At 55.1% G+C, this 20521-nt stretch overlaps 6 protein-coding genes across 6 annotated transcripts; 4 read left to right on the top strand and 2 right to left on the bottom strand.

The window, feature by feature from the left end:
• The first annotated feature begins 56 nt into the window (after nucleotides 1-56).
• On the top strand, nucleotides 57-925 carry BO95DRAFT_166446 (uncharacterized protein). The gene has a single exon (XM_025580768.1). It carries the CDS (start codon nucleotides 181-183, stop codon nucleotides 628-630), a length of 450 nt encoding a protein of 149 aa, XP_025441372.1. The 5' UTR covers nucleotides 57-180; the 3' UTR covers nucleotides 631-925.
• A 64-nt stretch (nucleotides 926-989) lies between these two features.
• On the top strand, nucleotides 990-6004 carry BO95DRAFT_515246 (putative ATP-binding cassette transporter; the record flags this gene model as incomplete). Its single annotated transcript, XM_025591736.1, has 12 exons — nucleotides 990-1220; nucleotides 1278-2313; nucleotides 2373-3100; nucleotides 3158-3536; nucleotides 3594-3911; nucleotides 3964-4075; nucleotides 4126-4197; nucleotides 4255-4370; nucleotides 4465-4890; nucleotides 4955-5144; nucleotides 5205-5285; nucleotides 5369-6004. The coding sequence occupies 12 exons, from the start codon at nucleotides 990-992 to the stop codon at nucleotides 5934-5936; spliced, it is 4257 nt and encodes a 1418-aa protein (XP_025441371.1). The 3' UTR covers nucleotides 5937-6004.
• An 80-nt stretch (nucleotides 6005-6084) lies between these two features.
• BO95DRAFT_391298 (MFS transporter) lies at nucleotides 6085-8213 on the bottom strand (the record flags this gene model as incomplete). Its single annotated transcript, XM_025583622.1, has 7 exons — nucleotides 7789-8213; nucleotides 7687-7731; nucleotides 7426-7617; nucleotides 7213-7358; nucleotides 7092-7151; nucleotides 6772-7026; nucleotides 6085-6687 (listed from the first exon to the last, which is right to left on the bottom strand). Exons 1-7 carry the CDS (start codon nucleotides 7997-7999, stop codon nucleotides 6085-6087), a joined length of 1512 nt encoding a protein of 503 aa, XP_025441370.1. The 5' UTR covers nucleotides 8000-8213.
• Nucleotides 8214-9327: 1114 nt separating this feature from the next.
• Nucleotides 9328-10971, top strand: BO95DRAFT_415689 (M20 family metallopeptidase). Its single transcript, XM_025584360.1, has 4 exons — nucleotides 9328-9544; nucleotides 9600-10021; nucleotides 10100-10614; nucleotides 10731-10971. The coding sequence occupies exons 1-4, from the start codon at nucleotides 9443-9445 to the stop codon at nucleotides 10964-10966; spliced, it is 1275 nt and encodes a 424-aa protein (XP_025441369.1). The 5' UTR covers nucleotides 9328-9442; the 3' UTR covers nucleotides 10967-10971.
• A 286-nt stretch (nucleotides 10972-11257) lies between these two features.
• On the bottom strand, nucleotides 11258-16875 carry BO95DRAFT_498813 (acetyl-CoA synthetase-like protein; the record flags this gene model as incomplete). The annotated part of the gene is made up of 2 exons (XM_025590930.1): nucleotides 11258-13342; nucleotides 13414-16875. The coding sequence occupies 2 exons, from the start codon at nucleotides 16873-16875 to the stop codon at nucleotides 11258-11260; spliced, it is 5547 nt and encodes a 1848-aa protein (XP_025441368.1).
• A 548-nt stretch (nucleotides 16876-17423) lies between these two features.
• On the top strand, nucleotides 17424-20302 carry tyr1 (tyrosinase). The gene is made up of 7 exons (XM_025586739.1): nucleotides 17424-18098; nucleotides 18162-18298; nucleotides 18373-18735; nucleotides 18810-19216; nucleotides 19275-19604; nucleotides 19670-19982; nucleotides 20063-20302. The coding sequence occupies exons 1-7, from the start codon at nucleotides 17900-17902 to the stop codon at nucleotides 20243-20245; spliced, it is 1932 nt and encodes a 643-aa protein (XP_025441367.1). The 5' UTR covers nucleotides 17424-17899; the 3' UTR covers nucleotides 20246-20302.
• Nucleotides 20303-20521: the final 219 nt, after the last annotated feature.

The raw sequence follows: 20521 nt of genomic DNA, 5'->3' as shown, positions 1-20521 counted from the left end.
GGCGACCTCGATTATCATGTGTTTCCTATTTGTTTTTTCCCGTCTCGGCATTGGCTTTGCTTTCGAAAAGTTATTCAATGTCATTACATACACCGCGTAGGCTATTTGCGAGGCATATAGAGATGCTCGCGTGTTAGATTAGATTTAATTTTCCCTATTTTCCAATTATACGATCCCGTTATGTGTATGGATTGTATTCTGTGTTTGTGTTGTGTTTTGCGTGTGGTGTGCGTGTGGTGTGTGGTGTGTGTGATGTGTGTGGTGTTCGTTGCGTTCGTTGCGTTTTGTGTGTTTTATGTGTTTGGCGTGTTTCTGGCGTGTTTTCTTTGTTTTTTGACTCATTTTCTGTTTTCCCTGTTTCTTCTTCTTTCTCTTTCTCTTCCTTTTTCTTGGGAGTTATTGGGATTTGGGATTTGGGATTTGGGATTGGGAAGGACAATTGGCGTTGATGAAAAGATCGGCTGGATGGCCATCTTCGGGCGGGACTGGATTCCCCAAAACTTTATACCCCTGGGACGACAACTTGGCTACGACTACAACTACAACTATACTATAATTACCACGACTACTACCACGACAACTACAACCACTATTACTACAACTTGTGGTGCTCGATGGCCCTGCTGCTAGCAGCAATCAATCAATCAATCAATATAATCATCACTTTTCCTGAATTATACTCCATTTCTTTGTTAGACTTGCTTGTTGCACCTTGACACTTATCTCATTGTCAAAGCATAAGCAGAAATCGCGTTTGTTATAGCACCTTCTGCTGTGTTGCTCGTGATTCGAGGGATTTCAGATTATTGTCAAGCATTGAAGCACGGAAGTACTAGTAACGGGGGCTAAATTACCCATTGCGGACTCCGACGATAAGAGCCGGGCGATGCATACGATCATCAGTCGGTGTCATCCATGATGCAGGTGGCTTCCCCTCCTTTTTGCTTTGTTCCTTTCGTCTTTCCCATCTTCTCCCCCCAAATCCGATGATGGATCGAATATCAGTGCCATCAAATTGCTCGCTCGATGCAGACAATGTTTTTGGGCCCGTAGTGCCCTTGGGTTGTCGCAATGGCTTCGACTTCACGCTTCTCTTCGAACAGAGCATCCTCGGGGTTCTTCCTGCGGCGGTCTTCTTGCTGGCCTCTCCGCTACGAGTTGGCTACCTCATCAAGAAAGATGCACGAACCCAGCGCAATTCTCCACGGTTTGTCAAGCTAGTAAGGCACTTCATCACCAAGACAACCAATCCTATTTGGAACTCATACGAGTGACAGGCCGTGACCCTGACTTTTGCTCTAATCCAACTCGCGCTTCTTGTGTGCTGGACCCGTCATGATTTACCTCGCACCAAAGCCTCGGTGCCGTCAGCCTCGATCAATTTCATTGTCGCAATGGAGCTTCTCGTGTTAAGCTGGTTAGAAGATGGCCGATCGGCCACACCTTCTTCACTTCTCACTGCCTACCTCCTCCTTACCTTGCTATTCGACATACTCCAGGCCCGCACTCTATGGCTACGTCTCCCAGAGACCATGCTCCTTTCTGTGCTCTTCACGATCAGCGTAGGGTCTAAGATGGTAATGCTCCTGCTCGAGAGTCTTGAGAAGCGACAGTACCTGACAGACACCTATCGAGATCTACCCCCTGAATCTACCAGTGGAATCATCAACCGGTCGTTCATGTGGTGGCTGAATCACATGTTTACTGTTGGATCACGACGTCTATTAACGATCGATGATATGTATAGTCTCGACCAGGCGCTGAATTCGGCAACTGTCAGCGAAAGGGCCCAGCGTGTTTGGGCCCAGCGCAGGATCCCAGCACGGCGTTTTGAATTCCCGTGGAAATTATGTCAAGCGCTGTGGAAGCCTCTGCTGATGGCAGTATTTCCACGGATGTGTCTAATCGGCTTCACCTTTGCGCAGCCTTTCCTGATCGCCGCGCTTCTTGATTGGCTTGGCAGTGGACAAAGCACCGAACGAGGCCACGGTCACATTGCCGCCACACTCCTGGTGTATCTAGGCCTAGCGATCTCTACCCTTCACTCCAATCACCTTCTGTATCGCTTTATTACCATGTTCCGAGGAGCAGCCTCCTCGCTGGTGTACGAGCATATGCTGTATATTCCGGATGGAAAGCTAGAGGACCGGTCAGCCGCGATCACTCGAATGACCACCGATATTGATCGGATATCTGCGTGCCTTGTCCAGCTGCATGAATGCTGGGCACGCATCATCGAGGTAGCCATTGGAATTTCCCTACTCACGCTCCGCCTAGGGTGGGTAAGTGCGATTCCTGTTATAATCGTCATATGTAGGTGAATCCCACAATACACCTAGACAGGAGCTTCGACTAATCCCTATGGATAATAGTCTCTAGCCTTGCCTGCACCTACATATCGAAGAATATCGGGAACCGCCAAAAGATCTGGGTGGATGCGGTGCAACAGCGCCTTGCAATCATCACTTCAATGCTTACCGACATCCAAGTCGTGAAGCGAATGGGGTTAAGCAGGGCTTTTACTGACACCATCCAGAAGAAACGGGTCAGCGAGACGCAGCAGATGTCCTCCTTTCGATGGCATATTGTGTGGCAGAACATGATCCAGAATCTACCTTGGGCATTGGCTCCTGCGCTGACATTTACAGTTTTTGCTGTGCAAGGCCACTCGCTCGATTTCAGCAAGATATTCACCAGTCTGTCTATAGTCACACTTCTGACTAACCCGGCCGCAAAGCTTCTGAGCGCCATCCCCTCAACGGCAGCCTCCTTGGGTTGTTTCGATAGGATTCAAAGCTTTCTTCTGATACCTGCCGAAAACAACCTGTTGCAAGACAGTCAAGAAATTATGATGGCCAATAATGCTTGTACTGAATCAATGCCTGAGGCTGCAGAACAGACCCCATCGCTCATTGTCAATCCTACCACCACAGACTCTCTAGTTGTGGCTTTTGAAAATGCTAGCATCCGCCCGGACCCTGAGGGCAGAGTTTTGCTGAACCAAATCAACCTTCAGGTACCTCGGGGTGCGATTCTCACTATCCGCGGACCGGTGGGATCAGGGAAATCTACTCTTCTCCGAGCTATTCTCGGCCAAGTTGTATGCGAGACGGGGTCGGTGAGTTTGACTACTCGTCGCATAGCTTATTGCGCGCAGAGAACGTGGTTGCCAACTACCACCATACGAAACGCAATATGTGCGATAGTCACAACAGAGAAGGAAAGCTCGCGGAGTATCGATCACGAATGGTACGGTACCGTGCTTCGGGCCTGTGCTCTCGACGAGGACCTGCACCTTATCCCAGAAGGAGATGGCATGCAGATCGGCAGTGGCTTGGGTGCGAGATTAAGTGGCGGACAGATGGATCGAGTCGCTCTGGCTCGGGCAGTGTATGCTCGAAAGGATCTTGTTATCTTGGATGACGTTCTCAGTGCATTGGACACAAATACCAAGGGCCTGATACTTGAACGGTTGTTTGGGGAAAGGGGTGTTTTTCGGAAGCTCAATTCGACAGTGATTCTCGTTACGCATGACAGTAAGTGCAGTACGGCAACCGTTGACTTCGCTGGCTTTGTGGTTAACCCTTCTCTAGCTGCATCTCTTGCTTATGCCGATAAGACCCTAGTAATTTCTAATGATTCACTCGAAGTGGACGACTGTGGTGACATTATTTCTCCCGAGCCGCTTGATCATGATACGATAGACACACCAAGGGGTAGCAAAGAAAACAATATCCTCATGCCTAAAGAGGATGCAGCGCAAATCGCCAAGGATAATCAGCTCAGTGACTTGAAGCGGTCAACAGGTGACTATCAAGTGTACAAATATTATCTGCGTTCGATTGGGTGGTCAAGTTATCTGCTATTCCTTCTTTTCGTGATTCTTAATGTTTTCTGCAGTACCTTTAGCCGTACGTTGCCTCCAGTCCTACCACATCTTTGTCCTCTAATCCTTGCTTCTAGAGATATGGCTGGAAAGATGGACTAGCCGAGGGGGAGAACAGAGAGCGCTCTACGTGACAGTCTACATTATGCTGGCTTTATTGGAAGTCATATGTATGGGTGGTTATGTCTGGTAAGTCAGCTACACTACGGCTTCTATGGTGTGAGCTTACCTGAAACTAGGGCAATCTTGATACTCATATCGCCATCCACCGCACGCAAGCTTCACTATGTTGTCCTAAAGACTGTCATGGGGTATGTACATGTGCTTCGATGCCTTGTTCCAGGTTATCCCTCGCTAACTGGCATCAGAGCGTCTCCTACCACGCTTGCAACCATGGATAGTGGCGCACTTCTGAATCGATTTAGCCAGGACATGACTTTGATTGAGAGTCAACTACCCGTTGGCCTTCTGGTCACGGTTTCAAGTAAGCTATCACCCGTTATGCAGGTAGTAGCTGCAACCCCCCAGCGGGCGGACAGAAACTATATCTGCCAGGATAGCATACTGACAACGTATAGACCTTTTCACCGCAATCGCTGCTGCTGCACTCATTGCAACCGGCTCGACCTGGATGGCTATCACTGTGCCGTTCCTCATTGCGGCAGTGTTTGTGGTGCAGCATTACTATCTGAAGACATCGCGACAGCTTCGACTTCTCGATCTAGAAAGCAGGAGCCCGCTATATTCTCATTATATGGATACTATGAATGGCCTCAGTACAATCCAGGCCTTCGGCTGGCAGAAGAGGTTCTCTGAGAAGAGCTCTAAGCTTTTAGATGTGTCTCAGCGGCCGTATTACTTGCTGTACTGCATTCAAAGGTGGCTCGCTCTGGTCTTAGACCTGATTGTTGCTGCCGAAGCGGTTCTCCTTGTGAGTCTGACCGTCAACCTGAGGGCAGCGACTAGCATTGGACTTTTGGGTGTCTCGCTCAACAACATTCTCTGTGTGTCTACCTACTTGATTTCATGTCTATTCCATGTTCACGAATTAACATACGCGCTGAGAAGCTTTCAACCAGAGCCTCTCGTCTCTGATCACAGGGTGGACGCAGCTCGAGATCTCCCTTGGTTCTATTGCCCGCACCAAAGATTTTGAACGGGATACTCAGCCCGAAGAAACCCCTAAGAACGACAGCGTTCCTGCTTCCTGGCCCGACCGCGGCGCGATCGAGTTCAAAGCGGTAACAGCGCAGTACAAGTACGCAAGCCAAACCTCCAACCCAGATTATGGAAATAGTCACTGATCAGCACCCTCCAGCCCCACAGCTCCCATCCTAAAAGACGTGTCTTTCAAAGTGCGACCCGGACAAAAGATCGGGATCTGTGGTCGCACCGGCAGGTTAGTTCTTTCGCTTTCACTCTCCACCTCATCCGGCTCTCGAGTCCACCGTGTCCATTTCTCACATGCCCCTTGACCAACAGCGGCAAATCCTCCCTCCTCGGCACAATCCTCGGCATGCTCGACCTAACGAGCGGCTCGATCCTAATCGACGACGTCGATTTAACCAGCATCTCGCGCGAGACCGTCCGCGAACGCCTGGTCACCATCGCCCAAGACCCCCTCATTCTAGCCGGATGCACCGTCCGGCTTAACGCCGACCCCACCCCCGGCAACAGCCATCCCGATGCAGAGATCATCGCCGCCCTGGACCGCGTGGGCCTCTGGCACGGCGTGCTCGCCGAACGCAGCGGGGGCTTGGACGCCGAGCTCGGCGCCGACACGCTCTCCCGCGGCCAGACGCAGTTGCTCGGGATCGCCCGGGCGATGCTCCAGCTGCAGCGCGACGGTGCCAGAGTTTTGTTATTGGATGAAGCCACGAGTCATGTGGATGGGGAGACGGAGGCGCGGGTGCAGGCGCTGTTACGGGAAGAGCCGTTCCGGTCGTGCTCGGTGCTGGCGGTGGCGCATCGGGTGGAGAGTATCAGGGATTATGACAGGGTTGTTATGCTGGAGCGGGGGCGGGTGGTTGATGTCGTTCCAGGAAATTGAAGATGCAGGGTGGTGGTGGTGGTGGTGTTTAGGGTATCCCGCGCACATTGCCCTACAAACGTAAACACAGTCTCCGTACATATGTGTCAAACCTATATACACACCTCCAACTCCCCCACAACATGACCCGAACCATACTCGTAGAAACTCAAGTCTGAAACACCCACCTCGGATCCTCATCCCCGCGAAACTCCTCCCCCTCGAACCCATCTGTACCTCCACCTCCACCTCCACCACTGGCTCCCTGCCCCCTCACCCCCTCCTTCCGCAAATTCTCCCGCCTCAAAACCCACCACAACCCCGCGACCACCCCCAAATTCCCCACCAGATACCCGAGCGCAAACCCATGCCCCAAAAAATACCTCGGTTTCGTCTCCGTCCGATACAGCTGCGTGCCTAGCACGGCCCCGAGGTTCCCGATCGAGATCTGCAGCGCATTCGCGATGGCGCGCTTCGTCTGGCCCGAGACATTATTAGCCGGCCAGGCCAACACGATCGCCACGGCCGGGTAGATGCCCGCCGCGGCGAAGATGGTCCCCACGTAGGACACGCCGGGGCGGGGGTCCGTCAGCAGGAGGATGTAGCCCAGGCACGCGAGGGCTGTGCTCCCCAGAATGAAGGGGGCGCGGCGGCGCGTGCGCTCGCTGAGGATGGCGGTTGTGACTGTCAGGCAGAAGGCGACGGCGTAGGGTGGGACGGTCAGGAGTTGGGCCTGCGCGGCGGTGTACCCTAGGGTTTGGATTATGGTTGGCTGTTGCGGGTGTTAGTGAGAAGTGATGTCAGGGTTGGGGTGAGTGAGGGATGAGCGGGGGGAAAGGTTTAAGGGGCGGACTACCATAAACAAAGACAGCGTGTACAGCGGCAGCGACAGGGTGTGGAAGGCGAGTCCGTATAACCACACTTTCGGGTCGCGGAAGGCGTGGCCCACGGCGTTCCAGCTGAAGGTCTCGTGGCGCGTGGCGTCGCTGTCGTGCTTGAGCCGGTGCTGGATGTAGCTCCGTTCCTGGTCGGTGAGGAACTCGGCGCTCGACGGGTAGTTGAAGACCCAGAAGTAGGCGGCCAGGGACGTTAGGATGGTGAGGAGGCCTTCCTGGACAGTTATTAGGGGTGGGTTAGAGTTGAAGGTTGGGGGGGGGGAAAGGGGGGGGGGCGCACGAGGATGAAGATCCATCGCCAGCCGTTGTAGCCTCCTACGCCGCGCATGTGGGCGATTCCCTGGTTTCGATTAAGTTCTGGGCGGCATATGGGTGCAGGAAAGGTGGTGGTGATGACCTACCCAGGCGAGAATCCCCCCGAAGGCGCCCGCCAGCGAGGCGGCGCTGAAGAACAGCGCGACCCGGTAGTGTTGCTCGTTGCGCTTGTACCACATACTCAGATAGAAGACTACGCCGGGAAAGAGGCCGCTTTCGGCGATTCCGAGGGCTGGATGGGAGTTGTATTAGCATGATGTGGATCGGTTGTTAGGTCTGTCAACAGAGGCAGTGCCTACCCAATCGCGACACCAGAAACCCCGCGTAGTTCTGCACCACGCCGCAGAGCGTCGCGACAACGCCCCAGACCAGCGTGAGCGTCGGCAGCCAGGTCCGCGGGGTGGTCTTCTTCAGGATGATGTTACACGGCACCTCGAACAGCACGTAGCCGATGAAGTAGAGCGTCAGGCCGGTGAGGTACTGGTCTCCTGCTGCGCGAGGTCAGTAACGCAGCCCTAGGGTTCGAGTAGGAGCCAATTGAAGAGGGTTAGGTAGCCTACACATATCGAGATCGGTGCCCATGCCTTCCAGCCGGGCATTTCCCACTATTCCGCATCAGACCATTAGCCATTCTCCACTAGGCATGCAGCGTCAGGTAATACCATTGCTCCGATCGAGAAACGACAGCAGGTACAAGATTGTCAACGGGGGCAGAAGTCGGTAATCCAGTTTGCGGAGCAGCGCCTTTTCGTTGACGCCTGCATGTTCGGCGATGCTGCTGTCGCTACTGTTGCCGCTGCTGGGGTCCTCGGGGGCTTCGGGTTGCGTGGTCGGATGGATGTCCACGGTTTTCTCCTCAGTGAGCTCTGTCATGGTGCAGATTGTGGTGTCCCTGATGAAGAAGCCTGGAACCCCGGTTCACCGAGGACAGATGCACCCCGGTGTGGGGTGATGATATACCCCGGTGCATACATGATGTATGCCTCTGCACCATCGCTGGCACAGTTGGCGTGATCGCATATCCGCCCCGCTATTGGAGGCTCGATTCTGCGCGGCGAGGAGGGAGGGGGATATATTATGGGTTGCTTGAAGGGGGGTGGTTGCAGAAGAGAAACTGGGAAGTTGTGCTTGGCGGAGGATATTGTGGGCGGGGATGGGAGATCCAAGCATCGAGCTGGGAAATGAGCAATCCAGGGTCCACTATGGCGACCATTCGGCCGAGAGGGGGAGGTTATACACTTATATCTAGTAGTGCATCGGGCCTGGAGAGATTGAGCATGATTTTGGTTTTCTGACTTCCTTTTTTCAGTATACTTCTCCAGAATTGATCAATTATGCCATGTGCAAAGGCATTGTACATAGGTCAATATAATGAGTTGGTTGATGGGGTTGCCAGGCCGAGGTGTACACAAGCAGATAAATTAAACTGCCACAGGGTTACACTTCATAGTATAAGCCACACAAATGTCAATGCGCGAGGCACGTGGACACGCGTCATCTTGATGCTTGGGCTGATATCATACTGCAGCAACTGAAGTCCAAAGCTGTTCTTGTGCTAAATGCTGGATGTAGGCATAGATCTTGTTCTTGCGCCAAGGGACCAAGGGTCCATTCTCCACCGCGTTGGGTCAACGGGTGGGGTGCTTGAGAAGCAAGATCTGCATCTCCACTGAAAGAGCAACTGAAGTGGAAGAACAGACGTTGTTAATACTCAGTGTGTATGCCAGTGAGCTAGCTTCTGTCAACACGGCCGGGGTTCATATTCGCCATAATAAGCCTATCGTGTGCATCTTACTCGTAATAGAGGTAGGACGAGTGCCGCCTGGAAAAGACCACCCGCCAACCAATCGGCAGGATTCCAGTGCAACCAAGGCTTATCTTATCCGTGATTCGGGTCTGTGCCGCGGGTCCGATTCCTGGAGCTACAGACGATGCTATACTTCAAGTGATGTGGTGAATTTGATGAAAAAGAGTCTACTTCAAGCTGAAAGTAAATGTTAAAAGTAGAACTCGACTTAGGCAGGGGATCCCTGTTTGCTGTTCTGTCATGAGTGCAAACCAGTTGACCAGATGAATGTGGTATGATTTTGACAGTGTTTTGTATGCACATGACGCTTATCGCACATGTAACGCTGCGTCGGGCGGAATGAGACGCTGGGGAACGGAATGTTTGCATTCGGAGCACATCTCCCTCCGCCCAACTCGGCCAAGAACATCCAGAATATTCTTTTATCAATCAGATACGCCCAACCCTTCAAGGTTCCTCAAGCCAACTGCCTAACTCTTCAATTGACCAAGCTAACCAAGCCACCAACCATGGACTCCACCTCTCCCGCACTGTCACCAACAGAAGCAGCCCAGATTGTCGATGCCACGCTCGACAGCGTCTCCCAGCAACTCCGCGATCTAAACCACCAGGCAAGTCAACCCCACCCACCCCCTCAGTAGAACGGTACTGACATCCAAGGCACAGATCTGGTCTCACCCCGAAGCCGCATTCACCGAACACCACGCCCACGACATTCTCTGCACCTTTCTCGAGACCCAGCCACACCCATTCGTGGTCACCCGGCAGGCCTACGGGCTGGCCACGGCGTTTGAAGCGGTATCGGAAACCGCCCCGACCCAAAATAACACGAACCACGACGAGCCACCGACCACGATCAATTTCAACGCCGAGTACGATGCCCTCCCGGGAATCGGCCACGCGTGCGGCCACAACCTCATCGCGACGAGCAGCGTGGCCGCCTTCCTAGCGCTCTCTGCCCTGCTGCGGCACCGAGACATCCGAGGCCGGGCGCAATTACTCGGCACCCCGGCCGAGGAGAACGGGGGAGGGAAGGTCAAGCTTCTCCGGGCGGGGGCGTATGACGGGGTCGCGATTTCGTTGATGGGGTGTGTATTCCTGATCCCTAGTGGCCCGTTCCTCTCCCGCGAGTGACAGACAGACAGACACTAACCCTACGAGAACAGACACGGAGGCCCCACCTCCCTGCCCTCCGACGGAGTAGCCGGGATGCCCATGACCGCGCGGCAACAACTCACGATCGAGTTCCGCGGGGCGGAGACGCACGCGGGCGCCACGCCGTGGGAGGGGCGCAACGCGCTCGACGCGCTGGTCAGCGCCTACAACAACGTGAGCCTGCTGCGACAGCAGCTGCGGCCGGAGGAGCGCATTCACTGCGCGATCCTGGAGACGCCCACGGTCGCGAACGTGATCCCCGCGGCGACCAAAGCGTGCTGGCAGGTGCGGAGTCCGTCGCGGGCGGGCCTGCGCGCGCTGGTGAGCCGGGTCCGGCGCTGTGTGGAGGCCGGAGCCCTGGCGGCCGGGTGCGAGGCGGTGGCCGTCGAAGAGGAAGATGGGGAGGCGTATACGGATGTGCTACTGAATGAGACGCTGTGTCGGCGGTACCAGGCGCATATGAAGCGCTATGGGCGGGAGGTGGTGGTGAGAGCGGATGAGGTTCTGGCCGGGTCGACGGATGCGGGTACGCTTTCTTTCCCTACGTTTAAAGTCTCACATTCTGGATTCTGGCTAGAGGATGCGGTGGGTAGGCTTATACGGTGTGATCTAGTATGCTGACTCGTATGTCTTTCGTCACAGGGAATGTCAGCTATGTTTTGCCCACGCTGCACAGCTTCTTCTCCATCAGCGCGCCCCCCGGGTGCGTCCCGCACCATCCCTCGTACACGGAAGCGGCGGGCTCCGACATCGCCCACCAGGAGGCGATCCGGGTAGGCAAGGCCCTGGCTCTGCTTGGGTGGGACATGATCACGAATCCTGAGCTCTTGGAACAAGCGCGGGCGGAGTTGAGGGAGGGTCTTCTTAGGGCACAATAATCTACGACTAGCACATGTAATTTATCGTGCGGATAGCGTGACATCGATTGACTAAATGAAAATTACTTCCTTATCCGACGCTTATGACAAGGATCTGACCAGAACAAGCCAGTCAGGGATATGCCCCAGTCACCTGACTCGGTCCAAGTCACCATAGCCATCCACAACTTCTCATCAATTTCTCGTCCCACCTCCAAGAAAACCAGCAACCTGCCTACGAACCCCCCCAGAACGTGCCTCGGAGATCAACATCAAACACAAAAGAAAAGTCCAACCAACCCCCCTCAATCCTCAATTCTCAAGCCCCCCGACCCGCGCCGCTAAATCCCGCAGGACGGGGCCGGCAAACACATCCGCGACACGCAATTGAATCCCCGTCGCCTTCCGTACCGCCGCCACCAACTCCATCGCCTTGACAGAGGTGCCTCCCAGCCCAAAGAAGTCCGAGCCTTGGCTCACGCGGCCCACCGGAACGTCGAGGACGCGGGCAAACGCTTGCTGGAGTTGGTGCTGGAGTTCAGTGGTTGGGGCCAGCGATTGGCCTTGTTGTAACTTGCCCAGTGGCAGGGCAGCCATGAGCTGCCGGAGGCATGCGCGGTCGATGGCGCCGCAGCGGCCGGTCAAGGGGATGCGTCGGAGCGGGAGGAAGAGCGTGGGGATCTTCCAGCGGGGCAGGGTCTGTTGGAGGGTACGGGCTGCGGTGATGCAGTCTGAAGATGCGCCGACGGTGCCTTCCTCGTCGTCGTCGTCGTATAGCAAGTCGGTAGGGTCAGCCAACGTGCTGGAGCTCACTGTGTTCCCCGTGGCGAAGATGAAGGCGGCGAGCACCTCCTCCCCATTGTCCTGCCTGATAGCTTCGACGCTGACCAGCCGTGCGGGACCCGGTGGTAACGCAGCGAGGACGTGGGCTTCCGTCTCAGCGTGATTCACGCGGCGACCGCGGACTTTGGGGATCGGGTTCGCGCTGAGGCCCAGGAGCCGGATACGGCCGGTGCTGGTATATTCGGCCAAATGGCCCGAGCGGAATACATGGCTCTGGTTGCTGCGGGTCGGGAATCGAGACAGCCAGGGTGGCCGGGTGGCCAATGCTTCGAATGCACCTTCGTCATGTTGAGGGATGCTGAAGACCAGCTCCCCAACCGCGTTGAGCGGTGCGAGGTTGTTGGCGTTGTGAGGCTCCACAATCCAGGCCCTGACCGGCGACCCTGGCGCATGTCCGAGGAGATTGGGGTCGGAGCGTTCAATTACCCTGGACATGCCCAGAAGGGTATCTGCGCCTGCAGCCGGGCGGTAGAGATGCATGAGAGTCGTGTTCTGCGCCTCCCACGTATCGTGATCAGACGGGCGAATGGCCTCGCCGGCAAGCAGTAGGGTATTGAGCGATGGAGCGCCGCGAGGCAGGAGTAGACGAGCAATGGTTGGTGTCAGGATGGCCCACGTCGGCTTGAACGTGGCGAAAATGTGCGAGAGCTGCTCGACCCGAATGTCTCGTTCGCGTGGGATGCAGAGACAAGCACCGACGGCCAGAGAGCCCAGCACCTCCATCACGCTGGTATCCTCCGCAGCGGAAGCCAAGTGTATTGCTCGATCGTGCGGGTGCAGGCCCAGGCCAGATGAGGACTCTACCATGGTAGGACAGAGCGTGCGAAGGTCTTTGCTGGTTATATTGAAGCTCTTGCTCGTCGAGCCGGGAGGGATGAAGATGGCGCATGAGAGGTTAGTCACAGCCGACCACGTCGGGGCAGCTGCTATCGGATGCTCATCTTCAATCTCTTCGATAGTCAGGGCTTTCACGTCAGCCGGTTGAAAGGCTACATTAGCATCGTCACGGCTCGTTAATGCGACCTGGGCCTTTAATGTATGGCACACTTCCGCCAGATATGTTAAGTGCTCTCGGCTCAGCAGGCAAAATGCCGCCCCAGTCTTGATGATAGCCAGCATGGCCACCGGCGTCCATTTTCCCCGATCAAAACAACATGGTACAATGTCACCCGGTCCTATGCCGTTTGCCTTCACTCGCGCGGCAAGGACGGACGAGAAGCAGTCCAGCTCACCAAAAGTGAGGGAGCCGTTCCAGGCATCCACCGCCAGCTTGTCAGTCTGGAGCTGACATTGCTGTTGCATCGCTTCGTAAAGACGATCGGGCTCGCCCAAGGTGGTACACTGATTCCAGCGTTCGACCTCCGGCGCATAGTGATCGCTGAAGAGCTCAACACCACCGATAGTCTGGCTAGGCGTCTGGACAATGCTTGTCACCGCCACACTCAGCGCCGCCGCCACACTGGCAGCTTGCTCTTCGGTCATATAGCGTGCCCAATATCCGAGGAAGCATTCGAGGACGGGCTGGGCCGAAGAGACGAGAACAATCATGTCATGCTGCGTGCTCCCTCCCAGTCAGCAAGTAGTAGTAGTAGTAGCCATTGAGGCAAAGAAGCGACGTAGCTTACCTCACTTGGGCCCTTGATGCCATGTAGCTTCAATCTAATGGAATCAGAGCCTTTGTGCTCCGCGTCTTCCTCCTGGTCGAAGTTTGGCAAGAAGTTGATGGCCGTGTTGAAGCCACAGTCCCCGACAAGATTCAACGCATCAAACAGGGCAGGCAGATTGACCTGCTGATAGGAGAGTCCCCGAATGAACTCGGCTTGCATATCTTGCGCCGTCTGCTGCAAGGAAGTCTGCTGGTCAAACTGCACACGACAGATGAGGGTGTTGAGATAGGGGCCAACCGCCTCCTCCACCCCGTCCAGCGGCACGTCGCGCCCATTGGTAAGGTAGGTGAAGGCCACGTCGTTGGATTGCGTGAAGCTGCGCAACACGAGCGCCCATGCCAGCTTGAATAAACTCGCCACGGTCAGGCCGGTTTCGTGGCAGAATTGCTGATATGTATGCTGAATCGCCGCAAGACATACCGACGCCCTTCGCCCGCCGACTGGCTCTTCGGCACCTTCGGGTCGGAGCCGGGGGAAGATACAGGGGCGAACCCCTTGGAGGTAGGACTTCCAGTATGCAAGCGTGGACTCTCTCAGGTGGCGGGAGAGATAGCGGGCGAATCTCGTGTACGAGGCTGCAGGCTCCACTAGGGCACGCTCTTTCGCTCCATCGCTGTTGTACAATCGGGTAAACGCTCGTCCAAGATTTGCTATGGAGGACGCATCCATCAGCGTATGGTGGATGTCAAGAACACAGTAGATTGTGTCGTCGTCGGCGGTCCGATAGACCTGGAACTTTGGGATCCAATCCATCCCTCCGCGCGGTGGCACAGGCGGTTCATCTGGCAGCGAAGTTGGCGGAGAGAGCATGACTACACTATCTGCGACTCCCACGCCCGGCACGGTTGGCTTGAGAACCACCTGCAAGGCCAGCTTCCCCTCTGAGGCGACCTCAAAAAGGACAGTCCGGAGCGTTGGGTGCCGGGCGGATAGCCTGGACCAGGTGCGTCGCAAGCGTCCTATATCGACAGGATGGTGTGGTTGTGTTGCAGCTACTTCCCAGATCGCACGCGTGTGGTACATCTTGGCAAAGCGAGCATGACTGTACAACATGCCTTCCTGGACAGGGGAGCACCAACACACGTCTTCCACATCTGCACTGTGCAGTTTGATCTTGGCGAGCAAAGGCTGGAGGACTTCGACGTGGGGGTCCGGACTGGGCTCCTTCTCGCTGCCAGAGTCATCTGACTGGCGCCTTGCCAGCAGCTGAGACAAATTTGCGATTGTTCTCTGCTGCAGGATATCGGCGACTGTGAGGGCGTACTGGTGCGATCTCGAGAGGTTCACCACTCGCATGGCCGCTAAAGAGTCTCCTCCCAGTCTCAGGAAATCATGCTCGACCCCGAACTTCGTCGGGTCCAGGCTCAGAGCCTCTCCAAATAACGAATGAAGCTTCCTCTCTGTTTCAGAGACCGGCATGACCAATCTGGCCCCCTCCCCTTGGTAAGCTTCTAGTTCTTCGCGGGAATGCTGCTGCACCGCCTCATACAAACTCCGTCTCGCGACTTTGCCCGTCAAAGTGGAGGGCACCCGGGCCAACGGCAGATAGACACTAGGAAGCATGTAGCTGGGAAGAAGGGATTCCAGGCGTGCTCGGATACGTTTGACGTCCGAGAAGAAGTCCGGGCTCGCAGTCGCGAGCAACAGGGGGGCGCCTGCGCTGTCCGCCGCCTCCCTCTTCGGTTGATAATCCGACGAGTGGAGGAATAGCGCCACGATCGGAATATCCTTGCCATTGGCAGGAATGGCTGACTCGGCGATCGTTTGGACCCCATCTCGACAGACCGTCCGCGCATGCGCCTCGATCTCGCCGAGGTCCAGTCGTTGGCCGCGTATCTTGACCATTGTTCCTTTCCGACCGACATACTGAATGCTACCGTCTGCCGTGTAGCGGAACAAATCGCCTGTTTTATACATGCGTCCAGGAGTGGTTCCGTCGAGCTTTGCTTGCAGGTCGCGACGCCACTTTGGAGCCTCGATGAACGCCGAGGCGGTTGCATCAGCGTTATCCAGATACCCTCGCGCCAGGCTGGGCCCTTCAAGAAGTAGTTCGGCCACTACCCCGATGGGGGCCAGCTTTTGGTGGTTTGTAGGGTTGACCAGCCACTGGCGTACAATCAGCGATGGGGGAAAGGCTTTGAGGTCGCATCGCGGGGTCATAGATAGAGGACTGGGACACGGGAGGCCGGCGTGTTCACTCATCCCATAGGCCTGAATCAGCTGGACCTGACTTGCGGCCGTCCAGCGCTGGAAGTCCTGATCACTCATGCTTTCACCCCCCAGAACCAGAGACCTTAGGCTCGAGGGCGGGGCGCTGGCATCCATGCGGCTCAGAAGCGACGGCGTCAACGCGGCCCAGCTCACCTGCATTTTCTGCATTGCTTCGGGCAGGTTGTTCGTCCGGTCGAACTCCGAGATCACGCAAAGGGTCGCACCAGTACTCAGAGTGTAGTAGGTTTCAACCACAGATAGATTGAAGCTGTAGGCGGCAAATTGCAGGACCCGTGAGTTGGAACGGATGTCCCATGATGAAGCCTGCCGAGAAAGGTACATTAGGGCTTTTTGCTCCATCACCACGCCCTTGGGCAACCCCGTTGTGCCGGACGTGAAGAGAATATATGCCGGTGCTTCAGGATCGGTGTCGGGGTGACCGGGGTCCACGGTGACGGAGTCCCCGGTCAGTGTGCTGGGTATAGTGACCACGTTCTTGATCAGAGTAGAAGCCCGTCCGGAAAGGGCTTCGGATGAGAAAATGAATCTGGTCTTGATAATGCCCAGAATCGACCGCAGGCGGTCATCTGGATGCGACGACTCGAGAGGCACGAATGCAGCCCCAACCATCCAAATCGCAAGCTGGGCGACAGTCGTCCACGCCCCCTTCTCTGTGAAAAGCGGAATCAAATCTCTCGGGCGAAGTCCGGTGACCTGACGCAGGTAGCTAGCCATTCGAGCAGCCTGCTGCACCAGCTCTCTATACGTCAAATTCCCATCCCACGCGCAGATGGCGATTTTGTCGGGGTGTTCCGCAGCCCGCTCATGAATGATGTCCAGGATGGGCTTCAATCTTGGCTGTGATGGCCAATTCCGATTGTTGTTCCACCGCACAATGGCCGACTCATTTTCCGCACTGAGCAGGTCCAAGTCGTCGACTCTCCGGTCGGAGTGTGCAAGTATTTCCGAGATGGCTTGACTAAGAGTGGAGGCGAGATGCCGAGCTTGGCCTTCGGACAACAGCGAGCTCTGAGAAAACAACAACACCTGCGAAGAGGCTACTGAACTGGCGGCTTCTTTTACAACTAGAAGGAGCTGGAAAGAGCCATCTCTCTGCAAGCTCTGGCACGTCGCAGCCGTCGCACCCAGCCATACGCAGGTGTTCAGCTTGCGGTCATTATCGGACGGTAATGGTGTCTCCCTGGCCATTCGTCGCGTGAAGTCACTGACAGTCTCATCCTTGGGTATCGTGGTCTGGTAGGTATGCATCTCGCAATCCTCCCCTTGCCCAAGGGCAAAGCATACCGTGTCGGAATCGACAAAGTGCTGGAGGACGATGGGCCAGGCGCTTCGTAGAATTGTTTCTATTGGGATCGCCTCTCTCTCCATGGTCGACACTCGGCTCATTGTGGTTTTTGGCGAGTCCACAGGGACCTCATGCCAGGTCGTCGCCTCATCGTCACGAGGCGCACAAACCGAGGTCAGCGCCGGGAAGATCCCCATCGGCGCTGTCGCGTCTCCTTCCATTGTCGTTGTTCGAGGGCAACCGTGGGTAGTTCTAAGGGGTATAGAGAACCATGCCCTGAATAAAGGATTTTGGGAAAGGTTTACTGAACACGATCAAGTCAAATGTGATCTGCACAAGATGGTGGACGGAGTGAAAAGCAGATCAACACGCAAGGCCCACTTGGATGATATGCAAGGGAGAGAAGCTCCTCGGGGGCTGTCCTTCCCCCCCCCCCCCCCCTTCCTTCTTTCGACCCTTTAGCTGGGGCCCAGAGTGGGAGGAATATCTGAATGCGGTGCGCTGTAGTGAACCAGTTTCGACGACGGTCATCGACCTGTATTGAATCTACCACGGAGTCAGCAACCACGGTCGAGGTCGAGTGAGGGTTACCGCTTTCAGCCCTGATGTGGTCGAGGTTGCAGTGGGGCTCCGCTTGACAGACACCTGTCATCTTCACGATTGCACAAACTACGACGAGTCATTGGGCAAACACGACTCATCTGATCATTCTGACAACATGTTCAGCTTTTGCTGATTATTCATAGATTCAGCCAAACTCGATGCGATCTTTGAATGACGCCCAGTCGATCAAAATGAAAGATCGGCGGTATATAGCGTGCAGCATTTCGATGCAAGCACACAAGGCAGAGTAGGGACTGAATCTTCTCATTGACGAACTTACTACATTTCTTTCTTGACAGTTTATCACGTTCATTGAAGACCACTATGACCCACAAATTGCCGAGCTTCCCCATCAAGGGAATATCCGACAAGAGCGATGTCCAGCCAAGGCAGGACTTGGCTGCTTGGTCCAGCTCCATCAATGTGGAGAGTAAGGTACAAGTTTCCCTCTTCCTCCGGGCGCTGGACAAGCTCCAGAAGAGAGACCCCGTGAATGATCAGCTCTCCTATTTTCGACTTGCCGGTATGTCCTCCCGCCCCTCCCTCAGGGTAGCGTAACACACGGATTAATGAACTGGACATTTAGGAATTCATGGTGCGCCCAGCCAGGCCTGGGACCATGCTCCAGATCCCGAGCAAGACTTCAAGGGGACCAGCGGATACTGCCATCACAATGATTATTTGTTTCCCACCTGGCATCGTCCGTACATGCTGCTCTATGAGGTATTTGCTGAGATTACCCGGCAACGATCAACGCAAAGTATCGTGTCACTGATGACTGAATCACCCTAAATCAGCAATGTTTGCACCATATCATGATCCACGAAGTGATCCCAGAAATCACGGATGCCCGTGCCAAGAAGCACTGGACCGAGGCTGCGAACTGCTGGCGTCTCCCTTACTGGGACTGGGCGATCAAACAACCCGACACCAACGAATATGGCCTCCCTAAAATCTTGTCGGACGAGGTTTTTGAGATTCTGGAGCTGGGATCCCGCACCAAGACTGATCCGAATTTCGGTGATAACCCGATGTTCAAATTCGTGAACCGAGTAAGGAATCAGCAGGACAAACTGGTGCCCACCCCCATGGGAGATCCGGTGATGGGAAAGTATGCGATCACATTTGAGGGAACTAAGCTCGGGGATATTCCAGTCAAGGTGAGCAATGGGATTCCTTTCTATTCAGTTCGTACCCGAGACATCCTACACTCTGCTAACGCGTCGTCGTATAGTTTGGCGAAGCAGCCGGCACCAGCCGCTATGCGGATAGCACCGACAAACAGCAATGGGTGCCAGGCTATGACCTCAACGAGAAGGTTGGGGAGGCGATCGTCAAGCACCAGTGGATGGGCGAGGATCCCAGCACTACGACAATACAGGCGGTGGTCTCGCGTCTGCTAAGTGACTCATACTTTCAAGAGTACGAGCCATTTGCTTCGACCAGATATTCCCAGACGCATCCCGCCGAACACGTCAAGAACGTGTTGCCAACGGAGCATCTGTCCCTGGAGATGGTGCATAACAACATCCACGAGTGGTCGGGGGGATCGCAGCGGGATGACGCTGGTGTACCCACCCAAGGGCACATGGCGAATGTCCCGGTGTCCTCATTTGATCCGGTCTTCTGGATGCATCACTGGTATGATCCTCCTCCTTCCATTCTGGAGCCAGGATCAAGTCGTCTGATCGTCTTCTAGCAACGTGGATCGTCTCCTAGCGATCTGGCAGTACCTCAACCCCGATAAATGGCTGAATGAAGCTGATGGGCTGTCAAAAAACCTGGAACCCTTTTCCACGGATCATCACAGAACTCCTTGGAACTCCGTCCTAGCCAGACCGTGGGAACAGTATGGCTACAGTTATCCGGAGCTGGTGGGCAACCCCAAGCGGGAGGATCTCATCCAGGCCATCCAAGCCAAGTACGGCGCGCCTGTAAAGCAACTGCGGCCTGCGCAAGGCAAACACTCGCTACCGGGGATCAGCCATGAGACATTCCAGGACTACATCATCAACCTTATCTATGATCGGTGAGTTGCTCTACTTTCAGGGCTGGACCCTTGATCCCCCAGATGGCTAATGCTACTGGTCGCAGCAACGCCTTGGACGGATACCCGTACAAAATCAGCTTCGCCCTCCTGGTCGATGAGAGAACCCACCTCCCCGTCGGCGAGGTCTACAACTTCAGCACCCCGCTAGACTCCGATTGTGGAAACTGCCAGACTCAAAAGAAGGAAGGGGTGCTCTCCAAAGCCCAGGTGCCGATCACGCTGCACCTGCACGAAGCAGTGCGTCGCCACAGCGGGGTTATCCGCGCGGTGAACTACACCCCTGACGACGAGCCGGGCTTGCGGCCGGAGTACATGCAGCATTTCCTCGAGGGGGCGCTGATCTGGACGGTGACGACGGTATGTAGCGGATGCCTCCTTTTCCCTTCTCCCCCTTTTCGTCTCTTGACTTGGCTAACACGATATTATGACGATGACAGAATGGCGGACAAGTGATTGAGCTGGATGACTTTCCTGGTCTGGAGGTCACCGTGCTGACTGCAGAGGCGCAGTTTAGCGAAACGCACGCGGCACGTTACCAGCCTAACAAATACGAGATCTTGCACCGGGCGACTCATGGCAAGCCCAGGGGAAGACGGCATCCACACCATCGAGAGCTTTGAGATTGCACTAAACTACTTCTTTGGTGTGAACTAGACATTAATCATAACCATTTGTTCTGGAGTCGGAATACTTTGTTTGCATTGCCAAGTCGTACTGTATTGTACTGTATCATGCGGTAAGACGCCATGTAATGTAACGATGTAACATACCGGTGGTGACAGGTTTCAATCAACTCACTGGCATGACAGGACCGAATATGACATTCCAGGTTAATTTACGGGAAAGGCTGTTGCGGGCCGGGCCTGATCTTCGCCCTTGGGGTGTGAAAGCCGCTT

Source organism: Aspergillus brunneoviolaceus, assembly GCF_003184695.1.
Source record: "Aspergillus brunneoviolaceus CBS 621.78 unplaced genomic scaffold BO95scaffold_41, whole genome shotgun sequence".
Classification (NCBI taxonomy): Eukaryota; Fungi; Ascomycota; class Eurotiomycetes; order Eurotiales; family Aspergillaceae; genus Aspergillus; species Aspergillus brunneoviolaceus.
This window is presented reverse-complemented; position numbering and strand designations above follow the sequence as displayed.

Bases quoted from the DNA above. Each gene is read 5' to 3' on its own strand.
- BO95DRAFT_415689 (XM_025584360.1), top strand. From the start codon at position 9,443: ATGGACTCCACCTCTCCCGCACTGTCACCAACAGAAGCAGCCCAGATT. The intron at 9,545-9,599 runs GCAAGTCAACCC...TCCAAGGCACAG, and splicing joins TCCGCGATCTAAACCACCAG to ATCTGGTCTCACCCCGAAGC. The intron at 10,615-10,730 runs GTACGCTTTCTT...CTTTCGTCACAG, and splicing joins GGCCGGGTCGACGGATGCGG to GGAATGTCAGCTATGTTTTG.
- tyr1 (XM_025586739.1), top strand. From the start codon at position 17,900: ATGACCCACAAATTGCCGAGCTTCCCCATCAAGGGAATATCCGACAAG. The intron at 19,217-19,274 runs GTATGATCCTCC...ATCGTCTTCTAG, and splicing joins GTCTTCTGGATGCATCACTG to CAACGTGGATCGTCTCCTAG. The intron at 19,605-19,669 runs GTGAGTTGCTCT...TACTGGTCGCAG, and splicing joins ATCAACCTTATCTATGATCG to CAACGCCTTGGACGGATACC.
- BO95DRAFT_166446 (XM_025580768.1), top strand. From the start codon at position 181: ATGTGTATGGATTGTATTCTGTGTTTGTGTTGTGTTTTGCGTGTGGTG.